Source organism: Plectropomus leopardus, chromosome 5, assembly GCF_008729295.1.
Source record: "Plectropomus leopardus isolate mb chromosome 5, YSFRI_Pleo_2.0, whole genome shotgun sequence".
In the NCBI taxonomy this organism is placed as follows: domain Eukaryota; kingdom Metazoa; phylum Chordata; class Actinopteri; order Perciformes; family Serranidae; genus Plectropomus; species Plectropomus leopardus.
In genome coordinates this window covers 14,426,738-14,442,066 of record NC_056467.1, presented here as the reverse complement: position 1 = coordinate 14,442,066, position 15,329 = coordinate 14,426,738, and the positions used below count along the sequence as shown (strand labels likewise).

At 39.0% G+C, this 15,329-nt stretch overlaps 1 protein-coding gene across 1 annotated transcript in view; it reads right to left on the bottom strand.

Annotated features, from left to right (window-relative positions):
• gria4a (glutamate receptor, ionotropic, AMPA 4a) overlaps positions 1–15,329 on the bottom strand; it is a 122,980-nt gene that overhangs the window by 57,876 nt on the left and 49,775 nt on the right. Inside the window, exons 3-7 of the mRNA XM_042486326.1 lie at positions 15,077–15,316; positions 10,602–10,654; positions 10,229–10,360; positions 6,326–6,379; positions 4,614–4,772 (exon numbers count right to left, since the gene is read on the bottom strand). Coding sequence (XP_042342260.1) covers positions 4,614–4,772; positions 6,326–6,379; positions 10,229–10,360; positions 10,602–10,654; positions 15,077–15,316 — 638 coding nt within the window. The remainder of the gene's footprint in view (positions 1–4,613; positions 4,773–6,325; positions 6,380–10,228; positions 10,361–10,601; positions 10,655–15,076; positions 15,317–15,329) is intronic.

The following is a 15,329-nucleotide window of genomic DNA, read 5'->3' as shown; positions in this document are numbered from 1 at the left end:
TTCCAATTTGCATAATATGTCACGTAAATAGTAAAATGAGAGATGATCATCTGATCATTTCAATTCATTTTCATCCCAAAACTCACCTATGATTAATTAAGGTACATAATACAACCACTTTGCCCCTGCACCTTACTTATCTTTAACTAACAAAATGTATTTAGACATGTCCTAACTCAACTTGTTCTGTGCATAGATTGCTAAATTAGTCCCATACTCATGTTTTTATTGAAATTACAGTAGGGCCTCAAGCATGTTATATATAATGAAAATATGGAGTTATGATATTAGCATCCACATCATGAAGCACTATATGAACACTGAATGTAATGTAGTAATGTAATCAATCATCGGGCTGTTATGACTAACAGCATCACATTAAGGAAGAAAAGAAAATGTGCCACCATTTGAGAACAATGCCAGTGTCACGCTTAGCATACTCTGATTTGTGCAGTTTAAAAAAAGTTTAATCGGGACATGTCATCATTGTTTTATGGATAACTGTGTGAGTGGCTGTTTACCTCATGCATGTGTGTAGCTAAACAGGGCAACATATAAATGTGCAGCATTTAATCAATCCAGGGCAAAGACTGTGCACACATGCTTTTAATGCTATTAGACTGTACCTCAGGGAACATAACATAGCAAAGGCTGGGCTAATGACAAATTGAAAAACACAAAGCTCTTTCATTATTTTTTTGTTGTCAAATGAGATGAGAAATTGAAATTACAAATTAAGAGAGTATCCTTAAACCATTTGGATGCACATGTTTAATTTAGAAAATGAGCTTAACATTGCTGTCTGGCAAACATTTAAGTCTTTACACATGGGCAAATATTGATAAAGGCAGCCCCATTATCTGTTAAATATGCTATCACAGATGCTCTTATTATCACGTATTCATATTCAGATCGTGCAATTAGGGGAAGCATGTTGAAAAAAAAACGACAGAAAAGGCTCCAAAAGAGGCTGTAACCTGGAGAGGATGTGTGTGATAGTTAGCATTGTGGCTGAATTTTTATGAAGTTAATATATTTCTTTGCCAGGTCACTGATCATTTTCATTACACTTCAACAAAATCTCCAGGTACACCAGAGCTCATTTCAAGGCACAGCAGCTGAGAATCACTGGATTAAGAGATTTTGATTGATGGCCAAAAGCAGCTAGCTCAAAATTGAGTCTCCAATGTGAAAGGGACATGTCCCTATAGTGCTTTTCATGCTGCACATTATTAGACCAGAGTTCTACTTGGCTCCAGGCTACAAGTTGGCCCAGGGCTAACTGAGCTCAGTTTTCTACACAGCACCAATTAGCCTGGAGCAATTTGGAAGCATCTGTTGTCACCAGAGATATCTGGTTTTGTGTTATTGTGTTAAATCATTAAAATTGTGTTTTCTTGTTTGCAAAAGGCACAACTAAAACATTGTGGGGATTTTTTTATTTGCAAAAGGCACAACTAAAACACTAGTTTGGGAAGAGGGAAGGTAACTTTTGAGTGGACTCAATTTAGTTGTGTGTAATCTAAAGTCCATCTGTCACAAACATAGATAACATAGACCCCCCCCCCCCAAAAAAAATAACCATTTGTATATTAATCATTCACCCTGTGTTAAGTTGAATTTGTGAAGAAAACTTTGTTTTCTTGCATGTATCCCTGGTTAGTGAAGAATCCAAAAACGGAGAAAAGTTTCTATGAATTTTTTTAAATTTTTTAGAAATTTTTTAGTCTTAGGTGACCTTGTTTAACAACAGAAAAACTATATCAAAACAATGTTTACAAACTGAGTCAACACCATGTCTGAATTATCCAGTTGTATGCTCAGTACTTGCCAAATAGACATCCTTTTCTGACAAGGAACTGAACTTAAAATGAAACTCAATCAATGCTTGATTTCAATCAGGTCTTTGTGTTTTTGTGCAACTTCTTTCTTTTTTAAGGGTTAGTTCAGATTCACACAATAACACTAATTAACTTTCAATAAAGCCAGTGGTAGACCAGCAGCTCTTGAGTTTTTGGGTTTTTTTCTACATTGGAAAGAGCTGTCTCTTTGGGAATATCTGAACATAAGAATGGATAAGTAAGATTTTGAATATACTGCATAAGCTGTGTGAGAGTTTGAAAATGGATGTTTTGATATAGTTTTGCTGTCATTAAACACTGACTCCTATAACTTAAATTTACTACAAACTTTCTCTGTTTTTGGATTCGTCATTCACCGTGGAGGAATCCAAGAAAAAACAAGGTTTTCTTCACAAATTCAAAGTAACGCAGGGTGAGTAATTGCTATACAAATGGTAATGTGGGGGATGATGTATCCCTTTAACATACCAATTGTTGTGTAAACGGGGTCGATTGATGCAGCTGACATCCACTAATGAAAATTCATCAGGTCAATCTGAGAACAATGATTAGCCAATTAACACTGGTCCTTGGGTGAAAAATTACAATCCAATAATGAAAGAATATGACCATCAATATAAAGTTGCAGTGCTGAAAGACTCATATAGCAACTACGTTTGTGTGTGTGTGTGTGTAGGTGTGTGCTTGTCCATCCTCTAAGAGCGACTGCATGTGAGTGTGAACCAAAGAGGAAGGGACAGATAGCTGCAGTATTATGTATTTTTAATAGGTAGGTGGACATATTTCCAGTTAATATATGCAAAAATCAAACGCAATTGACTGCAGGTCAGTATGCGGTCAAAAGAGGTGTGCTGAGGGAGGAAAAAAGGAAGAAGACACAGACAAAAAGAAGAGGGTGGGACTAATTAAAGGGCACACTTATGTGACAGCTAAAGGGACATGGATAGTGATAGAAAATAGACACTGAGGATAGTGAATGGAGAGTGAATGGATATACAGTAAGAGGGAGACAATGGCACACATACAGGCGATGCAAAGGTATATCTGGATACAGAACTGAAGACAAGCGGAAGGAAAAAGAAAATGAAGATGTGAGGATGTACAAGATATCATGGAGGAATATCATCCCAGACAGACCCGAAGGACAAGTCTGAAGAATCTGCATGCACCACGTTAACCATGACACTAAATCAGAGAGTAACAGAAGAATTTATGTATTCAACCATAGTAGGATCAGCCAGTTCACAACTCTGACACCCCTGAGGTCACAGTGATTGGCGAATGAGCTGTACCAAATGCACCATATCACACTCTGAATGGTTCAAATGCAGCACATCAGTTACCTTTGTGAAGGTGCCGGACAATTGATTTCTATATTGAATTTCAGGTGCAAAGAACAATTTGTACCACACTGTAAAAGTGTGTGTGTGTGTGCATTGCAGAATCTTGTGTACATCTTTGCACAATTTCCTGGTGTTTATGTGTGTACTGATGGTGTGTTGATGTAGAAAAGAGCTTTCACTACATTTATAAAATAAAGGGAAGTTATGTATTTTTGTTCAAGGAAGAATAATGACTGCCTAAGAGAACGACATTTCTATATGGGGTTGGGCAATGAGAACATTTTCAAACCGGTTTAATATAAGGCCAAACACCAGACCAGGTTGGTTTACTATAATTTACCAGGTGTTCCATATGATTCAACAGAAGTGTGTCCATATCCCCTCAGCCCTAAGTTCCCTCACCCTAAATTCCCTAATCCTTAGGGAAAAAAATCCATCCAAATTAGGCCCATGTTCCCTTGGTCTGATGTTTCCTCAGACTCAGATTTTATTGATTGCATATTTCAAAATCTCTCAAAATTGTTCCTAGGTTTAATTAGGGTGGGAAATTAATCAGTTGTTCATTGGCCCCATGACAAACATTATGTCAAAGTGGTGTGGTGTTAATCGAAACTGATGAGTAGTTTTGCAATTTTTGTAACACCCACTGTGATGCCCCGTTTTTGTAAATCAGAGTGAAAAGTTAATCAGTTGTTCCTTTTCCCATAACAAAGTTTTTGTCAAAGTTTTGTGGCATTTGTGATTGGAAGTCATGCACCTCTTTGTGATAGCTACGCCCCCTTTTGGTTAATTTAGCATAACAATTTAATTAGTTCTTCCTTAGCCCATGACAGACTTTTAAACAGTTTTTTGTAAAGACATCCATACATTTTTGAGATGTTACATGCCACGCCCATTACTACACCTCCTTATGGCAAATGTGAATGGAATTTAATAAATAAAGACAGCGGCAAAACCACTGTTTCAGTGGAGGTACTGATCTGAGGGAACATAGTACTGAGGGAACATAAGGCTGAGGGAACATAGGGTTGATGGAACATAGGGGCTGAGGGAACATGGACACGCTCCCCTCTAGTTGCTCCATTAGGAAATTTTTAAACATGATAGGCTATTGTATTAATCATGCTGTCATATTGCTATTAGCAATGCAAGTTGACTTTGATTTAGTGCAGTAGTGTGCTAGTTTTAAAATTGCCAGAATGTGACATAATGACCCAAATGCCTGTTGGGCCAGTTAAAACCAGTTTAAGCTAATACACTGGATCAGACTGGCAAAACTGTACATTAACCCAACTCTATTTCCATAACAAAGCCCACTTTTGCAACTTTTTCAAATGACATTTGTCAAGGTAGTGGCAGTTCTTTCTAATCCTTCTATTTTAAGATGGGGTGGAAACATTTTTATCACCTTAGGTGGGCTCTCAGATCCTGGGTACTCTCTCTGATCCAGTTTGTTCCAGCGCTGCATCAGTTTAATAACGATAGGCCTGCTGAAGTCCACCAGCTGGAACCCAGTCACATTGGCGCCGCCATGCATGAACCTCTCCAGCGATATGTCCTTAAATCCCTGAGAGAGAGAGAGAAAGAGGCAGACAGACAGACAGACAAACAGACAGATAGTCAGAGAACACACAGTGAAAAAATGAGGGATTATGCAAGCACAGAAAGAACAGGGTGAAAGTGAATCACAAAACCCTCTAACACTGTATGTGGACTTTTCCTAACAAATCATACTCCACATACTATAACAGTTTATCAGATTATTTATACCCCTACTTAATATCAAGTAGCTTCCACAGCTGAGAGTGTGGCTTCATGCAGAGCGACACTCTGTAGTGAAGTGGTCGTGGAGAGGGATCCTTTTGAGAACAGGCCACAGACAGAAGTAGACAGTAAAGACATGTGAGGGTTATCCTGGGTTGATGGATGCTAATTGCTAAAAGCCTATCTAGCTTGACCTGAGCTCACTGGAGCCTATTTCACCATCCCAGAGAGAACTGCGGTGGAACAGATTTTAGGGATTAAGGTTGAAGCAATACTTCAGTTACTGATGCAAGTTTCAGCATCTACCTGCTGCTCTGATTGCAGAGAAATCAGCCCAAATCAGCCCAGTTGCTAGAAGAAAATTGTTCGTTTCTGCAAATCATGTAAATGTTAATAAGTTGACTTTGTCATTGGGAGGTAGATTGGATGATGGATGGCTTGACACCTTGGTGAGACGGCTCCCAAGCTGAAGACCACTGATCGAAAGTAACAAACACCAAAACTGTTTTTTTTTTTTTTTTTTTTTTTGAGCAAGACATCAGCAGCATTTCCAGCTACTGTGCCACCAAAACTGGGTATATTAAGCCAAACGTGATCTTTTCCTAACCATAATCACATAGTTTTTGTGCCTATTCATAACCACACGTTATCAACAACACTATGCACATGTAAAGAAAAGTAAAGCTTCTAAATAAATGCTACAAAACAAATGTACAAATGTTACATATTCATTTTTTACAAACACACAATGCCAACCTGTATTATGGCAATTGGGTTGAAAAATCGTCAACTTTGGGATGAATTTTTTTTAAAACTCATCTTAATAATTTTTGTGACTGTTTGCCAAATAATTCTTTGTTTTGTCTCTTTGAAATATTAAAAAAAAGAAATAGATCCCTTGTGGGCTATTAAGACAAGACATAATGCTATAAAATTTGACAAGTTGATTTTACTTAAGAAAAATCTAGGAAACCATTGAAAAGTAAATATAACATTACGCTTAATTTATTTATAACTTAGAAGTGTTAAGCATACTTAAAATTGTATAATATTTACTTAATTTTGTGAAGTTTTTGTAACTTAAAAATTACAAGTTTAATGAAATCAGTCTCTCTTAGTTTTAACAATTTCAGTAAACCAAGTTTGCTGTGCCATACATCTATATTCTGCTGGTTGCAAACTAGTCATTCATGGCCTTTTTTTATTTTTTTAACCTTATCTATGGCAAAATCCTCTTTGTGATGATCAAGTTAAGTCAGACTAACTTGGTTTACTGAAGTTGCTGACAATTCATCAACACTTTACCAAACATGTCCCAAACTAATGGCCAAAAGCAATGTCTTTAAGAGCTCTTACCAGGTTTGCAATGATGTAATGGTAACCTTTTACATGTTTCCCCACACTGACAGCCTGGAGAGAGAGAGAGAGGGAGTGAGAGTGAGAGTGAGAGAGAGAGAGAGAGAGAGAGAGAGATATCATTTATCTGCTATCTATGGACAATGCATGTGGCAAACCAAGGAACATGCAGGATTCACAAGTCACAGTACAGGTCATTGGCAAGAAAGCTTAAAGTTTTAGGGAGCAGGGCAGGCGCGTCAAAGTACAAATAAAGGAGACTCCCTCCCATCTGTGGCTGCAGACATATTTGTATACTGATTAAAGGCAGTGAGAGTGATAAGGAGCCTGTGAGGACGTCACTTGTCCTCGGCACCATGCTGGCTCAGACTCTGCAGCCTCTTGGAACATTTAAAGAACTCAAGCGATGTGTTGTTTGGGTTAAGGCTCTGCTAACCTGTCTGGGCCAACTTCATTAAAAAAGAAACCCTGCATACTGTAAGACGGATGATTTAATTTGTTCTGGTAATGAGCTTAATAAGGTCCCTAGATCCAATAGTGAGCACAAGAAGCAACCTGTTCTTAATAAACTTATAGTCACCAATTGTATTAGCAAAATACTGTTTGGGGCAGTATAATATCAGCTGGTTTACTTAGAAAACAATTCTACAACAGACAACACTTTCTTATATAAAGGTCCAGCGTGTAGCATTTAAGGGCATCTATTGGCAGAAATGGTATATTATATTCATAACTATGTTTCCATTCTATGTTTTCATCTAAATATATGGAGTGGGTGCTCTTCATGTGGTGCTATGTTGTTTCACAGTAGCCAAACATGGACAAAACAAACACTGGCTCTAGATTATTATTTTTTTTATTGTAGTTGTCCTACATGCTTGGCAAACAGGTTTCAGTTCGGCAACCTGAACACTAGATGCCACTTACTCCTACAGCTTTTATCAATATACAGAAAATGTTCATTGAAAACACTTTTTGCAGATATATTAAGTGTAAACATGCAAACAAAAGCACATTTTCAACATTTTTTTAAATATTTCTTTAAAACATTAGCTCATTGCAACCACAGCCTGATTGAGATGTGTTTAAATTCAGGCAGCTAAAGCAACAAAACCTAGTCTATGTTCTTTTCCACTTCATATCAATACATGTAGTGAACAGACATGACTATTGATTTTCTGTCTGGTGTGGTTGTATGAGATTGCATGGCTGACAGTTTGGCACAGAAGTGAAAATGTAATTCCGCTCAACACTGAAATCTGTAATGTTTACTTGTCACCATTTTATCTGTACAGGATGGAGTGAAATGTGGTGTATTGTGAGATTTTTTAAAAAGGGGGAAAAGGCATCTTTACACTAACATGGTGGCTAAACTTAATTAATAAATTACTCTCATTTTCTTTCTCTCTCTCTCACCCACACATGCCAACAGCTATGTACTGACTCATACAGATAGACGCACGCACGCACGCACACACACACACATACACACACACACACACACACACACACATACACACACACACACACACACACAGAGATCGCAGCTGGCAGAGGCAGTCAAACAGAGCAGTCTCTGTCTCAGAGCAGGGGCGCTTGCCAATGCCAGCACTGCAGAGTCCACTGTGTCAGAGAGTGTGTGTTTGTGGCTGTATGCCTGTCTCTGTATACACTTGTGTGTGTGTATGTTTGTGTGCGTGTGTCTCAGTCTGTCTGTTCACTCACCACAGAAGCCAATTAAGAAACTGTCTGTTTGTCTATCTGTCTAGGATGCTGGTACTGGTGTGTGTGTGTGTGTGTGTGTGTGGCTCTATAACTATGTCCATTTAAAGAGCTAGTGCATACTATGCACTGGTGTGTATTTTTTAAGATAAGCGTGCATGCTTGTGTGTGTGTGTTTAACTGCATGTGTCACTGAGTTTGTCAGATGTGCAGACACAGGATCGGATGTGATGACAGGTGGCAGAACCAATGGGATGTTAAACCGAAACCTGAGTCAAAGGGCACCCAAACACACACACATACATCTGCACCACCTGTCAGAGCTCAACCATCAGGCAAGACAGATAATCTAATGAATTTGGACAAGCGTAAGGTGTCGGAATGCGTGCCTTCATATACTGTATGTGTTTGTGTGCTCGAAATCTGTATCAGAGTGGACAGTGCGGTGTGTTTACTGCGATCATACACTGATGTACTTGTTGGGGAATTCACATTTTTCACTCCACATTACGAACTCGGGGGAAAAACTGAAATCTTGTTTTCTCTCCAGACTTCAGAAAGCGTAAGGAGCATTGTTGCAACTAGCCGAGTGAAGCAGACAGTTGGCAAAAAGACATTGTGGCACTGAGAAAAAAAACCATATGCAGTAACATAATTGGCAATGCAATAGTTATTTGATTTGTGAAAAAGGATCTTGTTCTAATTACTGTACAAATAAAGCTTTTCTGTGGTTTTAGGTGGTAATGATGTGTCAGTGTGGTGTGTTTGTTTGAGTGTTAACTGCGGTTAGGTCCGGGTCAGTGTTGTAATCTCTGCCCTGCCTGCAGTAATCTCAGGGTTAGTAACAGTGTCACATAAGACTATAGTGTGGCCTAGCCTCCATTAAAGAAACTAAAAAAAAATCTAAAATGCTGCAGGGTCCTCTCAGTTCCAGATCAGTGTCAAATACCATCCTGTGCCTGCAGTAAGCTAATAGTACGTTTTGTTTTTTTTTTTATCTTGTGATATACTGAGGATAGGGACGATAGTAATATGTAATGCATAAAACGCAGTAAATAGCCACTAATTAAAAACTCAAATTTCATATATAGTTAGTTAAAAAAATATGTCACTGCTGTCTTTTCATAAAACTAGGCTGTCTATGCAAAGACTGATATTGGTGCTACTTGACTAGCGAAAACAGAGAAAAGGGCATTTGCTTTGCTCAAGCGTAAGAAAACCTGCAACTACCAAAATGCACTGTAATGGACAAAATTAATGCTCCCACTGGTAGGTGCCCTAATGCGAGCTTGTCTGTTTTTCCACAGGAAACAGTTTGGCAGCTGTCTGATAACAAACAAGCTTGAATTACAGTTTAACAGTTAAGCTTAAATATATAGCAAAGCACGATTCTGAAATCATTTGAGGTGAAAAATAGGCAACGCATTAACACAACTTTGGTTTATATTTGATCAGCACTGCTTAGATTTACTGTCTGACCTCAATATTTTCAGCCTCCATTATTACAATACAGGGAACAGTATGTCACCCATCTCATTCTCTTATTACAGCAAGCGCACTAAAATATGTTTCATTTTTGGCAAGAAATAGGCAATAAAATTTTGGTTTTATGTTTGATCGTGTCTGAGTTTAAGGGGGGGGTGTCGCTCTCTTGATTCCTTTCAATACTCTTTGTGCCTGTAGTGGTGTTGGACATACATAAATGTGGAAGTACAATCTGTTGTTTGAAAACATCCTCAAAGCCAGCAAAAATTAGCAGGATGCTGCAAAATACTTCATTCAGGACTTGGACTGAGAGCTGCATGTCTACCAAGCCTTCTTCTGGCTTATGTCTGGCCACATCAAACATCCCGGATCAAGGTGTTGCACTGGATGGGCAGAGCTTGCTGGGAAGCCATAAGGACACAAGACTGTAATGCAAAATGCACTGCAGGAATTTAATGGTGCCACCAGCAGCAACATGCCCAAGCAACTGGATGAAATCTTCATAGTAGCTGCTGATTTTACATCAACTCATCCTTCAACTCCAAAGATGTAGCAGGATCAAGGGATAATGTAATTTCAATTTTTGAAACTTTGTTTAAAAAATGAATAATAAATCTACCTTCTACCTTCTTCTACCTTCTATTATTGTTTCCATCATGTGTAAAGTAACTCTGGTTGGGGGTATAACAATATTACCTGTTCAAGGATGCTCTGTAGTCTCTCAGGTTCCAGATCAATGACATATTTCCTCTCCTGACGTCTGTCCAGGTCCTCTAAGAGTCGGCGGTATGCTGCCTCATTGAAGCTCTCCACACAGATTGCGCTCACCTGAGTTAACATGGGTAAAAGCATACAGACACATACAGCATGTAGGAGTAAAGTCATGCATACAAACCACAAGTAAGTTAACAACTGTGTTTGAAGAATGAACAAAAACAGAGATGTAATTATGTGTGTGCACTGTGTAAGTGTGTGGTTGTGTAAATTACACGTGTGTATGCTGCATGAGATCTTGCGTGTGTGTTTTTTTGGCCCGTTTCCAGGAGTATGTGTTTGTGTGTGTCCTGACCTGCCATCCGTTCTGCCCTGCTCTCTCCATAATTGCCTGCAGGATTGCATAACCTAGACAACAGAGAGGAGAGGAAGAAAAAAGGAGAAAAAGACAATTAACACTTTGCGAGGTAGAAGCCCTACTTGGGGGTGGGGTAATTATATGTTGCAACTTTTGAAGGAAAAACTGAGATAATCCAGCTCAGTCAAAGGAACAACATGTTGGTATTACACCTTTCAGCAAACCATGAATATGCAACATGTGTACATTTCACTATATTAACATCTAAAGTGGCATAATACATGAGCTGACTTTGTCATCAGCAGGTGGATGGCGTAACAAAATGCCTGACAAGCTGCAAGACCATTGTTTGAGACCAACAAACAACAAAACCAACGTGTTTTTTACAGACATCGCTGCATTGAGCAGGGATAGTGCCAAGAAAAGTGATTGTGTTTTAAAAGCGCATTAAAAGCTGCGTTTTCTGCTGGGAAAGTGCCGCGAAAAGAAATTGTTTTTGACCAAGACATCAATAGTTTACTGCTGGGATGATGCTGCAAAAAAGCTGTTGAAATGGATTTTGTGCCTAAACCCAACCCCATATTAAACTCAGCATTATTGAAACGTAAAGAAACGTAAAGTTTCAACTATCTGCTACTCAAGTACAAATGCAACGTATCCATGATTTGCAGAAACATACAATGCCAACATTTATTTTGGCGAATGGATTGAAAAATTCCAAAGTATTTGAAAAATCTTCCACTTGATGTGCAGTACTTTTTTTTTTTTTACCACTGTCTCATTTACCAAACAACAACCTAATGTGTTGTCTTCAAATGTGAGGGTTAAGTGCTGAGCACCACAAGCAAGTCTTCTCTTAAATGTCACTTTATCAACCCGTTACAGAGAGCTTATCATGACAAAGAGTTATGTGCCAAAACTAAAGAGCCAGTAGTGACATTTCATTGACATTAAACTTCTCGTTGCCTCTTGTTCAGTCGTGAACTTTGATTCAAATGCAACTCATCAGAGAACACACAGCCACTTCAGTCAGTTCATCAGTTTTATAGCCTGGAACAAAACACAGAGAGGAAAGTTCTTTTTTCTAGAAAATGACAATGTGCAGGATAAAGTAGGTTGAATATGCCTCTCTGCGTGATATTAGATGAGTTTTAAAGTTAATATGATCCTCTGAGTAGCGGGTGGCAACACGGGCGATAATGACTTAGGGTATATTACATTGAACAGCTGTCAAGATGAGTCATAATGAGTGAAAAAAATAACAATAATGAGAGACAACTGAATATCACAATAATAATACTTTACAATATTGGCAAGAAGCTACGTCATTTTTGTCATAATGATTGCTGTAATCCCTATCAAACCTCAAAATATGGTGTTAACTCTGCCATCTCTAACTGCTCGAGTTAGAGATGGAATGATGTGAAATAAAATAAAAATACCTCACAATTCACTCAAAATCATAATTGTGCAAAGATCGACACAGCACAAAATGGCACATACACACACTGTACTGCTAGAGTACCAACAGTTTCCCTGTTTTTTGTTTTGTTTTTTCTATTTTGTAAAATAGGTAATTAGGTAATGACTTCAGTTGAAACTAGAATTACCACCTTTTGGATAGACAATGTCATCACTTCATCATTTTATTAAATAAGACATCTGTGCGAAATTAAGTTATAATTAGCCTGCAAATTCTTGAGTTGTTGACAAAAACACATTTTATGAGGTCACAGTGACCTTGGCTTTTGACCACCAGATTTTAGTTGGTACACTCATGAGTCCAAGTGGACATTTGTGCCTAATTTAAGGAAAATTCCTTGAGGCCATCTTGATATATCTCATTCACTAGAATGAGGACAGGTTGAAGGTTAAAGTCACTATAACCTTGACCTTTGACCACCACATTTTAATCAGTTCTTGTTGTCCAAGAATATTTGGGACAAATTTGGGGATTCCCTTAAGGCGTTCTTCAGATATCGCATTTACAAGAATGAGATGTACAATGTCACACTGACCTGGACCTGGACCTTTTACCTATTAACTCCAAAATCTAGCAAATTCATTGTTGACTCCAAGTGGATGTTTGTGCAAAAATTGAAGAAATTCCCTCAAAGCATTTTTGAAATATCATGTTCACCAGAATGGGATGGATGGAGCAAAAAGCGCATTTAAAGTCTCAGTATTAACAGGGTATATGTGTGGGAATATGTGTGCATTTTTATGTGGAGTCTGACTTTGTGTGATGAGAGATTTCTTTCACCTGTCACAACTGATATTGTAAATAAGTGCGTTTGTGCCCTTAATGGATGTAATGGTGATTTAGTGTTACACTTTTCTGCAAGCATTTTGTTTGTACTTACCTTATGCATGCACAGATGTACATTCATCTACTGAATGTGAAATTTATGCATCTGTGTATACATTTGTCTTAATGTGCTTGTGTGTAGGTTCTTGTACATGCTTCAATGTGCGTGTGTGAGAGTGTGTATCAGAAGGCTGTCTGTGGAGTAGAGCAGAGCTGGGAGCATAAAACAGATCACAGTGTTACTGCCCATTTTCCAGCACATTACCAGCAGCAGGGCCTGATGGGAGCCTATAATGAAGGGCCCTGCCTTGGCCAAGTCAGGGGTGAGCACAGCCCAAACTCTATGCATTCATCTGCGCTCCAGTTCTCCTTCCTTTCTCTCAATCTTCAACCTGTCTTCCTGTTATGCACTCCTGTATATACCCAAAGCTTGCGATCCTGTATGTCCTCTTACTCCTCCTTCATGCCCTTTGTGTAATCTTCCCCCGCCTCCCACCTACCTCCACTTTCTCCTGCTTCTTTTCCTGTCACCTTATTTATCTCCTCCTTCCTGTCTTTCCTTGTTTTGCTCTTCACCAGCTCGACTCACCTAACCCGCCCTCCCTCCCCTCGAGTCTCCTCTTTCTCCCTCTGCTCCCTCCTGGGTACTAACCCAGACAACCTGGACCAGAGGGAGGCTGGCAGAGACACAGACAGAGCACACATACAACCAAACACACACACACAGACACACACACACAGACACACACACACACACACACAGTGGAGCTCACTGATTCCCTAACGCACCACTATAACATGGTCTGGGGACTCTGCGTCATGTTTGACCTGTGTTTCTCTCCCTGTGGCAGGGACTTAGTCTATGTGTGTGCGTGTGTGTGTGTGAGAGAGAGAGAGAGCGAGAGAGAGAAAGATAACGTGCCAAGCAATCCCATGACAGTGTTTAGGGGCCGTGGGCGTCAGCTGTGCTGGCTCCACAACTTGCATGCCCTGCATGATGGGATAGTTAAATTGAAGGCAGGTGAACCCCGCAAGATCTGAGGTCAAACTATAGTTTCTGTTTGAAAGAGCTGAATTACACCCTCATTTCTGCAGCTGTATCCCTTCATCAGGAAGGTGCAAATCCAATAGCACAGCCTTTTTGCATTTTCCACTGGAAAACAAGGCTAAATTTGAGTGTTAAATTAAGGCCAAATAATCCTACGCAAATAGACCTTTATAAATTACTGGATGCAATTACAATATTATTATCAGTGTGCCATTCCAAACTGAACCCACATAAATGGATAATGCTTCATAAAAAAAAAAAAAAAAAACTGGAACCAAACTAATTTAGAAATCTATTTTAATCTTAATAATTGAGTGTTTAATTTAAGCCCAGAGAGAGAAGACAGTAGATCTACCCGGTTAGCTTTTGTTTTCAGACTTTAATAATCTCTGGAAGTGTCATAAGGTCAACGTCACTCCAGTCAAAGTCATTTGGACAGTTCTGGTGTACAATTATTATGGATTATAACACTGAGTTACAGCCCCTTTTGCATACTTTCTCCAAATCCCTGTCTGACCGTTCTCTTTAAATCCAACATGAACTGAAAATGGAGAAAACGCATGACAACAGAACGGTGCTACTGCAATGCAGCATTTGATGGCAACTGGCAGACTAATGTATGTTGTATTCTTCATTCTCACTTGAGAGAGTACTCCATAAGTACTACTCTGTTTGTGGATATGTGTACTGTTTGTCTTGCAGTTTTTTAGTTTACTTGCTCCAAATCCATTTTTTTCTGTCTATTCATATTTTCTGTGCATCTCATTACTTGTTTTTACTACCTATCTGTATTTTTTTTATGTCCTTGTGCTGCTGCAAACCTGAATTTTCCCTCTGGGGAATCAATATAGGCTGATCTTGTCTTATCTTTTTATAAAAAGAACAATCAACTTCAAGGTCCATTAATAAAGCTGAGTGAATCATTGATTTCCTTGGATGTTTACATCTGTTCATATGGAAAACCATTTTAATACCTGTATAAATCTTGTTTTGTTTTGGGGTTTTTTTTGTTGTTGTAAAAATAAGTTTATGTCAATCAAATTGTGACATTTGTTAAAATTGTGGAACACTAACTTTTCATATAACTTGTACATGTATTTGTCATTGTGCATTCACCTCTGTCTGTGTCGTAGAGGAAGACAAATCGGCTCCAGTCGTAGTGATCTAACAATGACAGCAAAGCCCCTCTGATGGACGGCCGAAGCTGCAGGGTGAACTGTCCCTCCCCCTCGGTAGGGAAGCTGGGCGTCACTAGGCTGATGTGCAGGGCGCCACAGAACGACGTCAGTGTGTTCACTGAGCGCTTGTCGTAAAGGCCGAAGATGGCGAAGACCCCCCTCGAATACTGGGAACAGACTGAGGAGGGAGG